Source organism: Leopardus geoffroyi, chromosome D4 (genome assembly GCF_018350155.1).
Source record: "Leopardus geoffroyi isolate Oge1 chromosome D4, O.geoffroyi_Oge1_pat1.0, whole genome shotgun sequence".
NCBI classification, from domain to species: domain Eukaryota; kingdom Metazoa; phylum Chordata; class Mammalia; order Carnivora; family Felidae; genus Leopardus; species Leopardus geoffroyi.
In genome coordinates, this window is record NC_059342.1 from 7,322,957 (window position 1) to 7,343,803 (window position 20,847).

General features: G+C 42.9%; 1 protein-coding gene across 4 annotated transcripts in view; it reads left to right on the plus strand.

Annotated features, from left to right (window-relative positions):
- GLIS3 (GLIS family zinc finger 3) overlaps nt 1-20,847 on the plus strand; it is a 448,764-nt gene that overhangs the window by 4,904 nt on the left and 423,013 nt on the right. For 2 of the 4 annotated variants that reach the window (XM_045468645.1, XM_045468647.1), the window contains exon 1: nt 9,003-9,486. The exons of the other annotated variants lie outside the window; for them this stretch is intronic. In XM_045468645.1, the coding sequence (XP_045324601.1) occupies nt 9,099-9,486 (388 nt within the window). In that variant the 5' untranslated portion in view covers nt 9,003-9,098. Of the gene's footprint in view, nt 1-9,002; nt 9,487-20,847 lie in introns of those variants that run through there. 4 annotated transcript variants of the gene reach the window in all.

Below are 20,847 nucleotides of genomic sequence, written 5' to 3' on the forward strand. Positions count from 1 at the left end.
ACATCAAAAGAAGTGCCTGGTCTCAGGGCCGAAATTACTGTATTTGTTTCCCAGCTTTTAGCTACGAGTTTTCATTGTTTGTGAGTAATTCTGTGAACCACGTACAACAGCGTAGTTCTAACCGTTTTACAAACAGGTACAGATATTAACAGAGGTTGGGGGAAGGCCTAAAGTGGGTATTTGGGGTGGACCTGGAAGGTATGGAGGATGTGGGTTTGGGGAAAAAGGGGGCAAGAGAAGTGAGGAGGGGAAGGACCACCCATGTGGACTCGAAAGCGGTAAGAACAGAGACAAGGATCCAATTATGATCCACGTTGGGAACAGGATCAGGGGATTTGTCTGGAAGACTGGAATCATGAGGGCTGTCCGTAGTTGAGAGCAGACCTGAGATGGAGGAAGCCGATGGGGCCCTTCTCGTCCGAGCAGATCTCAAGGCCAAGAACGGGAGCAGCCGCACAGCCCTTCAGGTGCAGCAGGCCCTGCGGGACTGCAGATGGGCAGGTAGGGCTACAGCACAAGGTCAGACCCCGTGCCAGGGGCCTTGATAGAGCTCAGGCTTTCTGAATATCAGTTATTCCTCAAGTTCCGAGCCAGATCTAAGAAGTTTCCTTTCTAGGCCTGCCGAATATTATACACAGAAAGCTAACGAGATGCCAGGGCTGTGTACAAGTTCTTGTTTTTCTTGTGTGTGAAGAAATGGATTAATGTTTTCCCAACCTTTTCAGCATGACCAGTAGATTCCACTTCTTTCTGTAACTTGACTGAGTCATTCATGTTGGTTTTTTCTTTTTTTCTCTTTTCTTTCTTTGTTTCTTTTTCTTTTTCTTTTTCTTTTTCTTTTTCTTTCTCCTTCCCTTTTTTTTTTTAAATAAATATGTTGTCATGTTGGTTAAGGGACTAGTCATTGTTGCAAATGTTCATACTTCTGCAGTGATGTCAGTGAACATAATTGAACTTGTGTAAAACTTTTGTCTACCAACACTAAAAATAGTTTTATTGGTCACTTTTAAGCAATAACTACACTGAAGGAAAGAAATCGTTCAGTGATACATGGCATGGGGGACACTTTAATATGCTTGAATATTTGGTTTAGTGAGTGATAAATTCAGTTTTACTTCTAGAATCTTCCATAAGTAGATATTTATTACTTTTTTGAAAGGATTGTGATCTTTCGCTGTGTAAATAGCTACTCACACAGACCGAGTAGTCATTTGTACTCAAAGACTGACAAAGAATGTGTTTTTCATTTGCCAAATTTTACTACCTTTGTATCTTCTTGTATAAAGGTGGAGGTTTGTTTATGTTTTTGTTTTTAAAGAAAAAACTCCAGCCAGTTACTCTTCTTTTATATTTCTCAAGAAGCCTTTGTGTCTCAGACCATGGCCATGTGGTGTTCACCCTTTGCAATTCAGGTAATTAGTTCAGTGGTGACATCATAAGGAATGTGTTCATTTTTCCATTTCAAATTCCTCTTCATGGGATCTGATGGTTAACTCCTATTAAGAACCCGTTTGGAAAAACTCAGTTCTGAAGGGCAGTTATGTGTTAATTTAAACTTGTCCCCCTTTGGCATTGTGAGAATGAAGTTCTACTTCAGGGAAGGTCTTCCCTCTTCTACAATGAAGAAGAACTAAAATTGTGGGTCATTTTGATCCTAATTCTGTTAGTTGGTCAATCTGTTTGATGTTGATCGAATGATATTTACTGAGTCAAATACACAGTGAAAGATAGCAGTGGTAGGACAGCCTTTTATTAATTAATCCTAATGTTTTACAAAGCCAAAAATGTCAAATTTATAGATCTACTTTATATATATATGTGCATATATATAATTTATATTAATTAATTAAAATAAATAATACTTATTTAATGCAGCTATATTTTGATATTTGTTTACTTTGGCTATTCAGCTCTATCTATACCTGTAGGTTTTTCTCTTTGTAGATGCCTGGGCAGGCAGATAGTCTGAATGCTTTTATAACAGTGGCTTTTATGCCTTTTTGACTGTAACGCACAATAAACTACATTTTTCTCATCTTACCCAGAATACACTATATGCATTAAGATCTACAGACACGTATACCCACAAGTAAACTGAAGTAAAACAGTACTTAACCATTAATACATCTGATGTACTCTGATAGTTTCTCTTTTATTCTAGTCAGTTCTGTTTCATTACAAAACACTTTCAGTATTGAATAATTGATTGCAGGGCCTACTATCAGTCTGCCACCAGTTTGAAAAACGCAGCTTTAGAAACTTTAGTGCTTTGTTAAACTTACGGCCACGGCATGGTTACCTTCCTGAACATACCTGTGTTTGTCTTAAAAAAATCCTTTTGCTTCCAAGTTGATTCTCATTTTGTGTGACTTCTTACAGTCCTAATTATTCCCTTCTCCCTTGCCATTTGTGGTAGGGCCACAGATTTCTAGAACTTTTCCTACTCCTTGATGAGTTCATGATTGAGGCAAGGTAAATGAAACATTTGTAGGTAATTACTACTAAAAGTAGTGACTTTTAGTGAGCTAAGGGTGTATGAGAGTTATATAGATGGACTGAAGTATGGAGCAGGGATTCTAAGAGAGGTTACTGAACTTTTAATGTTGCCTTCCAGTAGTGTTTTCCTGAAGGTTCTGAATTTCTTTCAGTAATCTGTAATTATTGGTTTTATGTGGAAGGTTCTCAACTCTGCTTTGATTTTTAGGTTAGGATTGACTAACTTAGAGAATAAATTTCTGAATTGGACTTGATCATTTCTTTTTCTCCTACGTCCGTCCTCCTTCCCCCTTTCTCTTACCTTTGTCTGTATTTACTACCTGCATTTTGAATATCCTAGCTGTTAATTTAAGTTTAAAAGGGTACTGCCAGATATTTTACACCATACTTAGGGAAGATGATGTTCATTGAGGAAATTTTTACAATATAGAAAAATAGAAAGATTAGAATATGTGTATTTCTAGATAGGTGAGGGTTGAAATGAATCCAAAGATAAGACAGTCAGGGGTCCTATTAGATGAGATCCATAATGTTCATTATATTGTCTTTTCTGAGTGGTCTTGAATGACAGAAAGGTCTTGAATCTCTGGAGGGAACAGTAGTTTATCTTCATATTTTTTAATTGATAGAACTCAGTGCTTCACTGCTTTGATTTTTTTAAGATTGTATCTTATTGGTGATTATATTGATTGAGTAATATCTGTACATCGTAGTGTTCAGAATAAATATGTTAATATTCTTAGCATTACCAACATCAGACCTTGGCATTGCCTGCACAACTGTGTGGTCTACATGTGGTGGTTACGAGGTGTAACCTCCCTAAGTTTGTGTTCCACGTCTCACTGATGTGGAAACATCCCCCTCTGTTCCTGCGTAACTTCTGTTGTGAAGTCTGTGAATCTGTCGGTCTCACTGAATAAAGTTATAAAACCACAGAAATGGTCAACCCTCCCTTGTTGTGGGTTACTTTATCATAATTCAGTACCCTCCCTTCCAATTTAGAGAAACGATATTGTACACATCCAAGGCATTTCCTCTATAATATCCTCCAGGTTCACGGGCACATGTTTGCACTCTCCTCTCGTTAAAATTGGAGACAAGAATAATTTTGATTTATTGGTTTCATCTAATATAGCTGTGTTTATATTGTTGCCAATAAAATGACTTACACGATTGGTTTTTGTTTATACAGTCTTTTCTGAGGAGTCAGTCACCTGTGTTAGGACAAGGTACATTCTGCTTATTAAAATGAACTCCTGGGATCTAAGAACATTCAGCTCTATCTGTCCTTGATTGAATTGCAAAATGTGCTTCACACCGCAGCCGTGCATGAGAATAACTTATATTATCTGTCAATAGGCTTTTCATTTCTATATTCTTCGGGCTACAAACGCCGTAACCGGAGAAGCGCAGGGGAATAGCTCGGGTCTATTAATGATCAAGGCAGAGACGTTGAAAAAGCAGTTAATGAAATTATACAATCATTAACCTGAAGGGAAAAGAATAAAAAGAATCAATAAAACCTCTATTTTAGATGGCTTAGATGTATATAAAGAAACCAATTCAGGAGCAGTTTGTTTGCTGACAGTATTTTGTGCCTCATTATCAGGTTTTCTGTGCGGGGTAAGAATAACGCTTGTGGCATAAGGAATGGAAAATGTAACAAAGGCTAAATGTAGCCTAAGGAAATGAAATGATGTATGAAAATTAATAATTAACTGGCTCATCAGATGAATTATGACTCTAGATGAGTTTATTCATGATATTTACTAAGAAAGAGCTCTTGGCTGTAAATAGGCATTATGGAACTCATGTTTTTGGAATGCTCTTGAATGGATGAGTTAACATTGCTTTTCATTTGTTGAATCTTTTAATCTGTGAGCCGCAGTGCCTAGAGTCTTGGGTAGAAGGTAGAGTCATGATTTTGTATTTTGATCAAAGTCATAGCTTTTCCAGAAAACTAGTGAAATCATTAAATGGTTTTGTGGCTGAGTTTCCTTAGCAGTTAAGTAATTTCCTTTTAGACCTGACTTAAAGGAGGATGTTTTGGGAGTTTGAAAGTGGTCAAAGGAAGAATATATTAACTCACGTTGACTCATTTGACAAAATGAACATTTTTATTATTTGAACCGACGGAGTATTAAAAACTCTAAATGTATCAATATGTCAGATTCAGAATACCATAAATTTGTACTTTTGGATGTTCCTTGCTTTTCCTTTCTCTTCTTTTTTTTTTTTCTGTTGATACCTTGGGGAAAGGTACTGGATAGAGGATGAAAGAAAAAGTAATTCTGGGAAACTTGAGTAAGTTTTTAAATAGAAGGATGCTCTACCAGTGGAATCCTACCACTTAGATTTTGATACTGATGAGTTATGATTTCACTTTTCGTCAAAGCGTAGGCAAACTTAATCCGGATACCATTTTTCAAGGTTGTCTTTTAGGTGTTGTCTTTCAGCACACTGCTGGTGTGCGAGCCTCCTACCAGCTCTTGCTTTGATGGAGTCGATGGAGATTATTATTTTTGCTTCCGTGTTTACCCTGTCCCCTCGATGTAAACGTCATAGCTATAAAATCTACATATTTATCCTTGATCTCTATAAGTGGGTATTTTCTTTTACAGTTTATTTATTTTGAGAGAGACAGGGAGAGAGCGCAAGCAGGACAGGGGCAGAGAGGGGGACAGAAGATCCGAAGTGGGCTCTGGGCTCTGTGCTGACAGCAGAGAGCCAGATGTGGGGCTCTAACTCATGAACCATGAGATCATGGCCTGAGCCCAAGTTGGATGCTTAACCAACTGAGTCACCCAAGCGCCCCATCAGTAGGTATGTTGGATCATCTTCCTTATCTTAATTATTTTGAAGATCAGAATTTCAAGAGACCTCAGTGATTATGACCAACTTCCTTATTTTATGGATGAAAGCTCTGAGTCCAAAGAAGTTATAAATGATGTGCCACAGGTAGAACTCTGGTGTCCTGCCTTCTAATTGAGTGCTTTTTTTTTTTTTTTTTTTTTTTTTTTCCCCACTCTGACTCCATGAGGAAGCGTCTTTCTTAAAAGTTAGCAGTTCATTCCTTTTTTGTTACCAAGTGGACCTAGGATTATAAATGAACATATGGCCTAGCTAAAAAGTATATAAAGTTTTATGGTATCGGTAGATAAAATTGATTTTTAAATTCTGGTCTCTAATGCTTGAAAAATCTGTTGGCATAATTAATGTGAAAACTGGATTATTAAGCATATTTTCACCTACAGTTTATTTTTGACTTGAGGCTGGTTTTCTCAGCTCATAAGCCACTGCCCCACTGGCGTTTCTTTATGGTATCAACCGCTTTACTTTCTGGCTGTTGCTTTTCTGGTAATAAAATTTAAGTGCATTTTTTGTTATTGTTGTTACTTCCAACCTAAAGTGATTTAAAACAGGGGCACGGTTTATAAATAAAATAAAATGAAAGTCCAGGTTGACAGGCAAGTATGAGTGTCTGATACTTAATTAACTTCTTAATGCTTTATTTTTCCTGCACACTGACCTTTTTGATGATCTGACCCAATACTAAGTACCTACTTATGTGTTTTTATTCAGATATTTGATGAGAATTCCTGCTTGCATGTGATATTGCTGCCAAAGAAATGACTCCTTTATTTTTAAAAACCTGGAAATGGGCATAGTCTGCAAATCTTCAGACACTGGTCACATGGACTCATAGTGACTCATAATGCCAGTCATGTTGGATGATTCCGTATTTTCAACAAATTGCCGATACAACATATGTATACTTTTATTTATTTATTTAGGTTGGTAGTGAATGAGGGCTCTCTTCTGCAGGGTTCAGAGTACTCAGAAAACACTACTTTTTAAAATATTTTTTTAATGTTTTTTATTTATTTTTGAGGCAGAGACAGAGCATGAGCAGGGGAGGGGCAGAGAGTAGAGGGAGACACAGAATCTGAAGCAGGCTCTGCACTCTGAGATACCAGCACAGAGCCCGACACGGGGCTCGAACTCACGGACTGTGAGATCATGACCTGAGCCGAAGTCAGACGCTTAACCGACTGAGCCACCCAGGCGCCCCTGGAAAACACTACTTTATGAATTAGTGGAGAATAGATGTCCAATATCGTCTGGCAAAGCACAGAGACATCAAATGACTCTTGCTCATAATCAACCCAGGAATCAATAGACCGGAAGATAATACACTGGAGTTCTTTTTAAATGGACACAGAAAACGCATTAGAAGTTTTCCAACGTGAAAAACCAACATCTTACAACCAGTTTGATACCAGGGTTCATTTCTTATTGTTCCATAAAACAACTTAAATGATAAGGTTTGGGTAAGCTGGATTTACTTGTCCATTCTTGGGGACTGTAGTGGAGGGAAGGGCGGGAGTTAGATATCAGAGTATTTCTCTTTTTTTCTTTTTTTTTTTTTTTTTTTTTTTTTTTAAATTTTTTTTTTCAACGTTTATTTATTTTTGGGACAGAGAGAGACAGAGCATGAACGGGGGAGGGGCAGAGAGAGAGGGAGACACAGAATCGGAAACAGGCTCCAGGCTCTGAGCCATCAGCCCAGAGCCCGACGCGGGGCTCGAACTCACGGACCGCGAGATCGTGACCTGGCTGAAGTCGGACGCTTAACCGACTGCGCCACCCAGGCGCCCCAAAGTATTTCTCAAGAATGCTTGGTTTGGTAGTATGAAATGTGACAGAATTCTTTTTTTTTTTTAATGTTTATTTATTTTTGAGAGAGAGAGAGAGAGAGGGAGAGAGAGAGAGGATCCCAAGCAGGCTCCACACTGTCAGCACAGAGCCTGATGCGGGGCTTGATCTCTTGAACTGTGAGATCATGACCTGAGCTGAAATGAAGAGTTGGACGCTTAACAACTGAGCCACCTGGGTGCCTTAGACTAATAGAATTCTTTTTTTTTTTCAATACTTATTTTTTGAGAGAGAGAAATTCACATGTGCGAGGGGCAGAGAGAGGGGGGACAGAAGACGGGAAGCGGGCTCTGAGCTGTCAGCACAGAGCCCATTGTAGTGCTCCAACCCACCAACCATAAGATCATGACCTGAGCTGAAGTCGGACGCTTAACCGACTGAGCCACCCTGGCATCCCTGGAATTCTTCATAAGGTAGAAAATTGGTAAGGATTAGAAAACTTTCCAAATGTTGTATTGTTAATAATTTTTGAAGTTTTTCAACACACGGGAACACATAATTCTGAGGGCACAGCGAGTGCTTGCCTTGAAAATCAAATATTTTTGCTTTCCTAAAAGGATAAAAGAAAAAAAAAAACTCTTTGTAGAGAGTTTTCTCTATGTGATGTTCTGCCCTCGATGACCGATGGAGCCACTCATTTAGGGTTTGGTTGGAAATACTTGTCTGAGACACTGAGTGGATCGTATAGAAAAAGCAGGAATCATCCAGTTGAGAATATCTGACCACTGCTGCTTTGCACTCAGTCCTGTTTCCTGCATTTGTTCAGATTTGGCTTCTTTTCATGACTATCCCATCTGTGGAAAAGAATGCGGATTGTGACTGTGCCTGTCACTCATTTGGAGTAGTGACACTTAATCACCTCATTGAGTCTGTGTACATTTCGGAGGGCTGTTACAGATCAAGGCAGGGAATGGCCTTTTCTAAAGATTTGTAAGCAGAGAGTACTGACCTTATGATGCACAGATGCGTAATGACGTCCTATGGTCTTATCAGTCCTTGGTTCTCTCTTTGCTGCTTGAGGAAAGGGGTGGTGAATGGCTGATTTACTGTATGTGGAGTATGGTGGACATACTTACCGTTAGAAGGGCTCTTCTTTTGTTATGCTTTCCATAAAGTGTTTTGCACAGACTTTTTCCTTTTCTAGGGCCTTCATAGAAGGTGAGGGTATGGTGATGTCGATTCTTTTGCCATCCCTGTAACTCAGAATCATCATGTTGCTGTGTTTGGATATATGGGCATATGACGTCTTTGAGAGAATCCCAGGCCCGTATTTTTATCTTTTGTAAATCCAGGGACTGTGAAAAATTTGCTCTTACAGTAAAAATCAGAGGTGGTTTGACATCCTTTTCAGAGGCCATATCTTTGGTTTGTTTCCTGGAAACGTTGAAGCATTGGTCTCATAGCTCACGAGGTGATGCTTTGGGTTTCCTAAGAGTCACTGTAGCAGAAGTGAACTAGGATGGACAGATCCTCTGGGGAGCAAAATAAGTTTCATCCTGCAAGCTGGCACCAGTTGATTGGTTGTAGTTGCCAAGAGCCCTGTATTGAGAAGGGCTCAGTGGTAAACACAACAATGCAGTGATCCATAACCCATGTCTACCGTGAATGCAGGAAGGGAGAGTGCCTGCCAATGAACCATGTATTTGATGACCCTGCCTTGCATAAAAGGCTGTTTTGCTAAGACTGCTTCTTTTCCTCCTTATGTGAATGCTACACAGGTTGAAAATTCACTGTGACTTATTTTCATTTTTACCTTTAAAAATGCCTGCATTTATTTTTTTAAACAGGCTAATAACCCACACCATGGATAACTTATTGGACTTTGCCTGAAAGGACTCATTAGTTCCATTGGATACTTGACCATCCTGGCCACGGGTTTTTTCAGAATGAATGGAAGGTCATGCAGCATGAGTCTCCACCGGACATCAGGAAGCCCGCAGGGGCCTGGGATGGTCAGTGGCCAACACATTCCTCCCATCCGAGCCCACTCTGGGACTCCTGGCCCCTCGTCCTGTGGCAGCACGTTGAGCTCTGCCATCGGAAGCCTTGCTAACAGCCTGCATCTCAAGATGCCCTCGGGAGGAGGGCTGGCTCCTCAGAGCAGCATGGCCGAGAGCCCCCTCCGTCTGCCCGCCTTGAGCCCCCGGAGACAAGTGCTCACCAATGGGAAGCCACGATTCCAGGTCACCCAGGCTGGAGGCATGTCAGGGCCACACACTTTAAAGCCAAAGCATCAGGAGTTTGGAAGTCCTTTTCCTCCAAATCCTGGGAAAGGTAGGATTGTCTTTCTGGGATCTTTTACAAGTGGAAACTAGTTTTTTCTCCCCCGGTTCCTCCTCTGCCAGCAAATCATATGGAAAAATAGGTGATTGAGTGTCAGGGTCAGAGCTGATGGTCTCACAGTAGGTAGCTTACTTGGCCAGGGGGTGGGTGTGGATGTGCGTGTGAGGGTGCGGAGGCCACAGTGGCAAACGTGACACCTTGTGGGACCGTGAAGCAGAGTGGAAGGTGAGACAGATCAGAAACATGGATGAGGGTGGGTGGGTGGTGGAAGGTGTAAGGGTGACTTGAGAGAGATCCTGCCCTCTGGACACACAAAGGGGCTGGATGCCAAAGGCCGTGGAAGGTTGGGGGAGGGGGGCGGCCAGAAGGGTCATTGTGCTAGTTGGGTGCCAGAAGACAGGTTTGGAAAGAAAAGGATAAAAGAGGAGAGATTTTCATAGCCAATAAAGTGAAGAATTAGTACATAGAAATGATAAAAAATTATTCCTAGAGCAGAACCCGTAAGTTTTGTAACAAAGCTGGTGACAAGAGTGAAGAAAGCTAGAAGAGAATGCGAAGGGGTATGTGTTGGGGCCTGTGGAGAACTGGAAAACTGGGTTAATTGAGACGCGGAGAGAATGTGCTTTTAATTCAGCAGTATTTGGTTAATGTGCATTTGAAATGAAAGAATAATTGTTGGAGAATAGCAGATTATTTGAATGAAACACTCTCTCTAGAAACCGGTGTTGACTTAATGAGTTATATTGCAAATGAGATGTGTATTTGGGCTAGAAAGAGAAAGACCGCGTATCTCCTGTGAACTACAGCTTTGTTATGTAAAATAGCACAATTATCTGTTCCTTTAGGTATTTTTAGCATTTGGTTTTAAATGTTTATATTTAAAGTGTTTGCACTAAGAGACACGGAATTGCTAGCAGCCCAAGTGGCCATTCACCCACTTAACTGATAGCTCACCCAGTTAGGGTGAATAATTATTTGTATCAGGCAAATAACCAAAAAGTTGTTTTAGTGTCTCCGTACTCCTCCCCATGGTATAAATGGGTCGATTAAGGAAAAGCCTGAAACATGTATGTCGCTTTTTTCCTATTTATTTATTTATTTATTTATTTATTTATTTATTTATTTATTTATTGGCTTAGGGTTGGTTTGAGGTTGTTTTGTTTCTTACACCTGCTGATGTTTAGTATGAGTATAGGAAACACTTCTCCTGGGTCTGCATCCAAACCCCATTGTTGTCAGGGTGCTGTGTCCCTGGTGTGACGAGCTATGTTCCTTGATGCCAAGCTCACGTGCTTGGGTTTTCAGGGGCCGAGACCTAGTAAAATCTTTCAGCCCCTGCTGGTCTAGTATGCCGTAGCTTGCTTTCGTTTATACTTGTGTTGAAAGCCCGACTGGCGATGATAGTCGAAGTCTTCCAATATGCGATCTCAGTTATTCCCCACGGCAGCCCTGAGTCGGACACTACTGTTAATTGACTGATACAGGAACTAAGGTCTAGGAAGTAGAAGTGACTTCAGCATTGCCAGCTGGTCAGGAGTTTGGGGATGTTACTTTCTTTGATGGTGACCAGAAGTGGTTATAAGTGTACTCATGGTTTAGGAAAAATGCTTCAAGCAATCCAGGGACAGTGAACTCTCAGGGTTAATACATCCTGGAACTCAGGTAAAATGTAAGCATTAGTTTACCTGCCTCCCTCCCCGCCCCCCCCCCCCCCCCCCGCCGCCCCCAAGTCTCCTCTTTGTAACTTTCTGGCTCCTTGCACAGCTTCTGAGCTCGTGGCATCTGTTTTGGATGTGCATGGATGGGGTGTGCATGAGCATGGGCCAGGGGTTGAGGACAGCCGTGTTACCATCCTTTCTGGCCTCGGTAGCTTGGATGCCACTCCAGATGGTGCCAGCGGTGGCTGAATGTGTCTCTTTCAGATCTCAGTTGACAGTTCCTAAGCTAAGCCAATAACTGGTTGAAGATGGTGTCCTGGACCGTTTGAACTCCATCCAATCGTTTACTCAACAGAGAATTATTGAGCATATACTATAAGTGAGCCACTGTCCTAGGGTTACAGTAGCCAGTGGGACACAGTCCGGCCCTCAAGGAGTTAGGAGAATTCAGACGAATGGGTAGTTAAAGCACAATTTGGGCTCTGGTAGCGATACACTGAGGGCACCAGGGCCACATTTGGAGGGTTCCCAGCCTGTGCTCGATGAGTGGATCTGGGAAGAGAGTAGGATATCTGGGCGGAACCTGAAGGCTAAGTAGCTAGCCTTGCAGTCGTGCAGATTGTATGTCGTGTGTGTGCACGCGTGTGTGCGTCTGTGCACCTGTGTAGGTATGTGTGCGAGGGATGCCGTCCGGAACCTATCCTGGATAGAGAGACAAACACCCTCAAAACCTGGAGAGAGAGATCATGGTGCATTTCATTAACTTCTGCCTGATTCTACCCTGGGGAGTGTACAGACTGTGGTAGGAGACGAGACTGGGAGAGGAGACTGGGCAGAGGCCACATAAAGGTTACGAATGGTGTGCTGAGGAGTTCAGATCTACCTTGACCCTCTGCGAGTTGCGGAAGGGTTTTAGCCCTGGGGGTGATGTGATGGAATGGTGTGATAAACTTGAGGTCGACATCTCTCCCGGGATTTGTCTTCGCTTTCTTACGCGTTGTTGACATTGTCATGACCCAGAGAGAGAGGTACCAAAGGGCCTGTGACTCTGTGGGTATATTAGTTAGGGGGTTCTCTAGCAAAATAGATCCTATAGGAAATATATCTCTGCCTGTGTCTGTACCTGTACCTGTATCTGAATAGAGTGTGGAGCCAAGAAATGGAAGACGTTGCCAAGAAATGGAAGACGAGTCAGCAAGCTGAAGACCCGGGAAAGCTGATGGCTGGTGTAGCCCCTTTCTGAAGGCCAGCAGGTGGGAAACACACCCACGAATAACCAACGTTTCAGTTTGAGTCCAAAGGCAGGAAAAGACGCTGACGTCCCGGTGTGAAGGCAGTCGTTCAGGGAAGAGTTCTCTCTTGCCTGGTGGAAAGTCAGCCTTTTATTCCCTTCAGACCTTCAACTGATTGGGGAGGTCTATCCGCATTAGGAAGAACAGTCTCTTTTACTCAGTCCGCTGATTTAAATGTACGTCGCATCCGAAAACACTCACAGGAGCACCCATAGTGATACCTGACCAAATATCCGGGCCCCTCATGACCCGCTGAAGTTGACCTAAAACTGTCACAGCGGGGTACCATTACTTTGGGGCCAAGTGCCGTTTACAGGGTGGCGAAGAAAACACACTTTCTAGGCCTTGAGAGTGACTATACCATCTCTCAGGAATCCCGCGGAACTTTGTACAGAAAATACGTTCTCTAAGGATTGCCAGACAAACACATATCTGACTCCAAGCCGTATCTAGTGGGAGCCTTGTAAGAAATATAAACTTAATTGTAGTGTTTATGTTACTTAAGGAGTAAGTTCCACTCAACTGAAGACTCACATAACAGTGGCTTTCCCATCACAGAGCATGGTTCTCAGGTCGTGTGCCAAGGGCACTGGAGTACCCAGCAAACTCGGGGAGCCGTGGGGTATGTTTACTCTTGAGGGAAACAGAGAAGATGTGGCGTCCTTTGGACACCAGGCAAACCGCTAGCTTGAGGAGGTTCAGACTTTGAACGTTAGATTGCCCGTGCTGCTTCTAGTGGTGTCATATCTTTGCAAAGCTACCCTTTCAGTAGTTGTGATGACAGAGCTGGCGCTTGGTGGGCCAAAAGGTGGGAGCAGCCCAAGTGGAGGCAAATGAATGGATAAACAGTACGTTATGTCTCATGCACACAACGGAATATTCTTCAGCCTTAAAAAGGAAGGAAATTCTGACACCTAGTACAACATGGATGAACCTTGAAGACACGATGCTGAGTGAAATCATGCCAGGCACAAAAAGATAGATGCTATATAGTTGTTCTTATACGAGGTTCCTAGGAGAGTGAAATCACAGAGACAGAAAGTAGACTGGTGGTGGCTGTGGACTGGAGGGAGGGGCAATGGGGAGTTCTGGAGATGCACGCTGATGCTTGCACAGCAGTGTGAATGCACTAAATACACCCTTAAAAAATGGTTAAGGGGCTCCTGGGTGGCCCAGTTAAGTGTCCGACTTCAGCTCAGGTCATGATCCCACAGTTCATCGGTTCGAGCTCCACGTCGGGCTCTGTGCTGACCGTGTGGAGCCTGCTTGGTATCCTCCCCCCCCCCCCCGCTACTCCACCTCTCTCTCTTTCTCTCTCTGCTCCTCCCCCACGTGTGCTCTCTCTCTCAAATAAATAAATAAATAAACACAACTGTTTTACGTGGTGGGGGGGCATCTGGCTGGCTCAGTCAGTGGTGAGTGACTCTTGATCTCGAGGTTGTGAGTTTGAGCCCCACGTTGGGGGGGAAAGATTACTTAAATAAATAAACTTTAAAGCAAAACAAAAATGGTTAAGGTGGTCAGTTTTATGTTAGGTATGTTTTATCATAATAAAAACAAGCAAGTACTAAGTGAAAATCCGTGTGGATTGAGGAGAAGCTGAAGGTGATGGTGGTATTCGAGCCAATTCTGAGAGCTGTGGTATTCAGAGGGCATCAGCGGAATGCACATCCCATCAGTAGCAGTGTCCGTTTAGGAATGAAATAAAGATGCTTTTATTTTTTAACAACTTTATTAGTATTTATTTATTTTTGAGAGAGAGAGGAGAGAGAGAGCGAGCGAGCACATGAGCAGGGGAGGGGCAGAGAGAGAGGGAGACACAGAATCCGAAGCAGGCTTCAGGCTCCGAGCTGTCAGCACAGATGCCCACGCGGGGCTCGAACCCACAAACCGTGAGATCATGGCCTGAGCCAAAGTCGGACACTTAACCGACTGAGCCACCCCGGCGCCCCAAGGTACTTTTATTCTTAATAGTATGCATATTATTTTTTTCAAACAGCTAATAAGTTGTTAGTACATAAATACTATTAAGTTGTTGACACTTAACATCTTAATAAAGGGTAGTGCTAGGTGTTCCTTTTGGCCTGGAGGCACCATGAGAAAATTACTGAGACACTAAGAGTGCCACGAACCGAGAACGTTGTGGGAGCCTCTGTCACAGGAGTTAATTTTTCTCGCACAAAGAGCAGCCGGGCAGGTGGTATTGCTCATGGTTAGAAGCTCAGGGATGTCGGGCCCACGATCGCGGGGCTTCCCCCCAACTTTCCCTGCTCTTGCCCTGGAGTCTGTCTTCCGAGAAGGGTGTAGGAGGTTGCGGGTGGGTTTGGGGGGGAAGGAGGACAAAAGGCAAAAGGAGGAACGGACAAGTCCTCCCAAATCACACCCACAGGAGCACCGCCCAACTATTCCTACTTAGTCCTATGTAACTCCCTTCATAAATAAGACTCATTCTTTTCTCCTGAATTTATCTTTCTAAAAAAAGTTAGATTTTATCTTATTTTGTATTATGTTCTATTACCTCGCCTTTCGCTTTCAGCATTTTCTACCTTTCTCTTTCTCTTCCTCAAGCAGGTTGAACCACTTGGAAATAAGCTGCAGGCATTCTGACACTTCACCCCCAAATTCCTTAGCAGGTGTATTTCACGTTTACAGCCAGAATACGTTAATCATGACCAAGGAATTTAACTTTGATCCAGTAGTATCGCTTGTATATAGTTACATCTTAAAATAGAATACATGTTTAAGCTCATATTCAGAGCAATTTTTATAACGTTATTTTATATTTTATTTTACGTGTCGTACTGTTTTTCCCCCACTTGTAACCTAGGTGTCCTCTGTTAGCTGTTCTTTTCCTTTGGTCCCGCATCCAGTCAGGCATCCTGCGTTACATTTGGTTGTCATGTCTCTTTAGTCTCCTTTTTTCTAGAATGGCCCTCTGCCCCTGTCTTTCCTTTGTGTTTCATGGCAGACCATGTCGATATTTTCAAGTTCGGGTCACTTGTTTTGTCTCCCAGTTTGGCTGTCTAATCATCTCTTTGTGATCAGGTTCCGGTTCAACATTTCCGGCAGGAGGACTACACAGGGTGTTTGTGCGGGCCCTGGTGCATCACACCAGGAGCCTGAAAGGCTCATGTATCCTGGTGTTGGTGATGCTGCTTTGATCATTTGGCTGAGGTGGGGTCCCAGGATCTCCACATTGTGGACCCTTCCCCTTTCAAACCTGATGCATAATATCATGCAGATATCTTGTTCTCCATCAGCGATGCTTGTGTGAGTCAGTCATCATGTTATTAATTGCCTAATGGTGATTTTCTGATTCCGGTATCCCTTCTCTGCTTATTAGTTGGTATTCTTCTTGCAAGAAGAATTCCTCTCTCTCCTTTTTTTCGAGGATCACTCTAGACCTCATGTATTCTTTTTAAAAATCCACTGTGTCGTGATTCATTACCATCACTTATCTTTTTGATGCTCAAATTGTCCCAGCCCTGGCAGGTGCGAGCCCCTTCATGCCAGTTCGTGTGGCCTTTTGATAAGTTCCCATTAAGCACTTCCTTGCATTCACGCGTGACAGGATGTTCTAGGTCCACTTAGGCTTACTTCCCTGCCCTAGACTCGGAATCAGCCATTTTTCCAAAAAGCTCGGGTCCCTTTTAGTGGGAACTATTTGGAAAACTGGACGAAGCGTGCTTTTATTGGCTCTGGGGTGCCCTTGCTTCTAGGCCCCGTGTGTGCACAGAGTTAGGAGCTCTGTCAGAAGAGGTAACGAGTTCCAGTTAAGATACAACAGAATGGAGCCCTTCCTCACACATTCACTCGTCAGTGGGATCCCTGGTTCTCCGCAGGGTCCGTGTGTCTGTTGGTTGGCTCTGTGCTTCCATAAAAGGGTGTTTTTAGCTTTACCTTTCTCAGATAGTAGAGGTTAGTTTTAACAATGATTTCTTTCTACATGTGAATGTTTAATGTACTGAGGTGAGAATGTTTGTATTTATCTGGGCTACTGCCTGAGCTGCGGGATGTTCCCTAGCTGGCCGCCTCCTGGCCCTGCTAAGCTTGGGGAGTACAGAACCTCACTTATCTTGTACCCGTAATGCCATTTCTCCCTCCTTGCTGTTTCATAGTTATGGATTGTAATTAGACTGGTGGAAATGCATTTTTCAAAGCATCTGGGAAATCAGCTTTATGATCCTCACTTTAAGCACATTTGACACAGCTATTTAAATATTTAAGACAACTCCACATTCGCAGTCCCCGTAGGACCATATAATTGGGAAGATTTTCATTGTAAAGGTTTTTTATTTTACTTGAGGGCCTCTGACATTTCTTGTTGGGCTCTGCTGTCCTTGGAGACAAAGGGAGTTAGTTATTTATTAGCGCTTGTGGGTTATTCATTATCGTTGGTCAGAAAAAGCAGAATAATATCAACAAAGGACACTAATTGGGATTAAAAAACTCTTTTGTATAACTTAAGGTTGGTGTCTCTTGTAAAGACCTGTTTTTTTTTTTTTTTTTCTTTAAATGTGTGAACCTGGGAGGTCTAGAGACTAGTTGTACTTTAAATAATACATCAGATTTTATTTTGATTTTTTACTGTTTGTGGTTTGCTAATTCAATTGGTTATAACCTGGAGCTTAGGTTACTGCTTGATTCCTTAGTGGGTCAGTTAGCTTCATATTTTTCCCCCCACCGCCACATTATAAATTTTAAAATGCTGCCACTGATTTAAAATGTTACTTTCCTGTATCATTCCTTCGCTTATGTTTATTCCTGGACAAACCATGAAAAAAAAATTCTGCTGACAGCAGTGAGTGAATCATGTCGAATGTTGTTATGTTAGCGCTGGGTTAAGAATAGCAAATGGGGTCTTGCATTTTTGAAGAGATGCACTGATATATTGATTGATATATTCAATCAGTTAATTCAGTGCATTGATAGATTGACTGATCTATCAATCAGTTAATTCTATGCATTGATATATTGATTGATACATTCGCTACTGAAAGTTGGGGCAAAATACTTGGTTACTTTTTTTTTTTTTTTCACTTCTGCTTTTTAATCACTTGTATTTCCCTGTACTTCCAATGTGGCTTCCTGTAGAATTAGAGCAAATAAAGTTAATATTCCATAAAAGGTTCCAGAAATAACCAAACCAGCCAGAGACCAGAGGCATTATTCCAGTTGAGGTAGCCAGGGTTTTCATTTCGCCTCGCCAATAGCACAGGTGAAACACCCTGTTTACTTTTGTTTCCTCTTTGGGCTACACGGTCTGTACTTTGTGTGATTTATTGTTGCAGCGTGTAAATCAAATTGATGATGGATTTCCAAGTATTACTGAACAGCAGGCATGGTTTGTTCTAGTTATAAAAGTGATTTGTCAATCCCACGATATTCCCCCTTTCAAAGAACGTATTCCATTAGCACTCCCTGCCCCCTAGAAGTGCCTCTGATACTGTAGAATGCGAAGCTGGAATATAGCATCCACTGTAGCATTTTCTAAGACTGTTAAATAGTAACAGCTTCGGACTTGCACGGTGCTTTAGAGTTCACAAACTTGCATATTGATGGTCCCCTATGATTTGAGCAAAGGTTCCATCCTATGGGGCAGGGCAGGTGTGACCAGCCCCATTTTAGGGATTAAGAGACTGAGGCTCAGTTCGCTGGTGATCTCATCCTCTGCGTACTGTGCGCGGGTTGATGCCTGGTAGGCCTCCATGGTGTGAGAGCTCCTGCTACAGGAGTTCTGAGAAACCCTGTTCTCCTCTCCCTCAGAGTTTCTGGTTGCTGCCTTCGTGAGCAAGTACACCTGTAAAACTCACTGCCGTTCAGCTGCCCTTTCCATCTTGTACTTGACGATTTCCAATAATAGGCCCTTCTGAGCGTGGGGGAGGTGGGGGGCATTGTCTACCTGGGCAGGAATCAGGCCGTGTTTGCTTGAGGGCCGCCTGAGTGACATCAGTACCTGCAGAGGTCGCTTTGCACACCTCTGTGAAGTCTTTGAACCCCAGGCAGGAGGATGTCATGGATAAGAATAGATTTGCTAATTCCGACCCATCAAAACTTAAGGATACAATGGATGGTGACTTGTATTTAATACCTACTTTTATGGCTGCCTTATTTGAATAATGAAAGAAATAGAAGGTCTGTAATTGGCTCTGACATAATAAGCAAGGTGACAAATGAGACCTGTGGTGTGGGACCTTGCTGTCCAAGGATAGTCCAAATCCTTGAGGACCAGGTTAGGAACACAGTTTCAGGGCCACCCCAGACTGACTTCTTCAGATTGTGCCTTTTAACAGGATCCAGCACAAGACCAGTGTCCTGGCCACGTGAGCAGTGACTGTCCAGGGGCCCGAGCTCAGAAGGAGCGCCCCGTGCTTGGACTTCAGTGCTCTGTGATCGCTGTCTTGACATTCTTACTGATTTTATCTTTGAAGCTGTGCGTTGTAAGTGAAACCCACTGGGACGCTGGAGCTCATTCAGGGTGCCGGGAGTCTCCGTTCATGCATGTGTGGTCCCACATGCTGCCAGGACAGCTGCTGGCTCCCCTGCCCCCACCCGGTACCCACTGCTGCCCTCTACCTCCAGGGACCCGGCCATGAGTGTGGGGAGGTCAGGGCTGGGTACATGTGCTCAGGATGCCCCATCCCATGTGAGGTTCTGGGTAACTCCCCATGCAGAAGTGGTAAATAGCAAACAAACAAACAAACAAACAAACAAACAAACAAAACCAAACCAAAATGAAAAACAACCCCCCCCCCAAACCAGAAAACAAAACCATGACCAGTCAAGAGAGGGACTAGACAAAAGTGGAGAGTCATTTTCTCCTGCTTTTTGTACAAGGGACCCAACATTTTCATTTTCATTTTCATTTTCGTTTTCATTTTCACCGATCCCTGCCAATTATGTAGCTGACCTTGTGAGTACACACTGAAATTTGAGAAGCACTGTTGGAGGAGAAACATGGTGGACCCTGGACTCAGAAGACCCACGCTCCTCTTCAAGTACGGCTGGCTTGTGACCTCGGGGAAGCCACTTGTCTACCCTGCCTCGGTTTCTTCATGTGTAAAATGGAGTGGCGAGTAAAGTTTTATCCCTCTTTCCAAATGGGCAGGGTCTAGGCAGAGGGCAGACCTGGCCACGTAGCCTTGAGGAGGAGTGTGGCCAGGGAGCGTCTCATCTTCGGCTTTGGTTTCATGATGCTGATGAACAAAGCTGGACGTTATGGATGGAGGTAGGGGGCAGGGCTCACAATGGGGGAGAAGGCCCAGAATCGGTCTTCGAATCCATGGTAGTGGGTGGCAAGCGAGGGTCAAGACACTGAGGCAGGCAAGTTCTGGGGATCTCAGGTAGAGAGAAGGTGAGCTTCAGGGAACTTGTGAGCAAATGCATCGGCTTTCCAGGTGTCCCCCAGCTGTGTGGCAGGCAGCAGGCAGCTTGTGAGATGGGAGGGTAGAAAATGGTGTTTGCCTTGGAGAGTCACATTGGATGGTAAGCGTGAGAGTGCATTTTATACCGCAGAGTGCCAGAGGCGTCCCTTTTACTCTGCTCCCCGATTGTCCGTCAGTGTGGGGCTGTGCGGGCCTCCATAAACCACAGCAACCGCTGCTGAGTGGGATGGCCCTGTCCTGCCACTCTGTTCGTTTGTGCGACTTGTCCTGTGAGATAAAGGCTGACCGCCCAGTCATAACTCCCAAGTCTGGGCAGTCTGAAAAGCTACTTGGTATGTAGATATAGAGCCCTGAATGGTCTTGTTTTCAGTTTGCCTCAAAGGCTGGACGGATAAAACTTACAGCATCATAAACCACAGTAAACAAACATGGATGTGAAATAACAAATTGTAGAAGTGTATCTTTCATCTAAAAATTTTACTTTATTTAGGGAAGGTGATCCTATAATTTATTATCCAAACCAGGAGACTTTCAAGAGAGAAATGGGGCCCTATTAATACTTACGGCCAGGACTATCCTGGATGAGCTAGAGTGCAGGGCCACCCTGCATTGAGGGGGAGGTTTAATGGCATTTAGGTGCAGAATCTTACCCAACTGCATTAAGGTAAAGTGGTCCAACCTACTTGACAAGATTAGACCCATTTAAGTTAATTAATAGCAACATTTTTTCTTGGGGCCATTGGGTGATTATTAGTATATTATTAAGTAGAATACATTAATTAGTTCCTGGCTATTCTAGAGTTGGAAATAAGCTAGCAAGTACTTAGCACTTCAATTTTTTTTTATTCTAGAGTTGGAAATAAGTTAGCAATTATTTAGTTTTTTAAATAAATAATAATTTAATTATTAATTATTTAATTCTTTTAGTTCTTGCCTTTGCATATCTTACTTTAATCCTTCCCAACCCTATGAAGTATCCCCTTGAAAATATGAGAAAAGAGGGGCTTAGGAAGAATA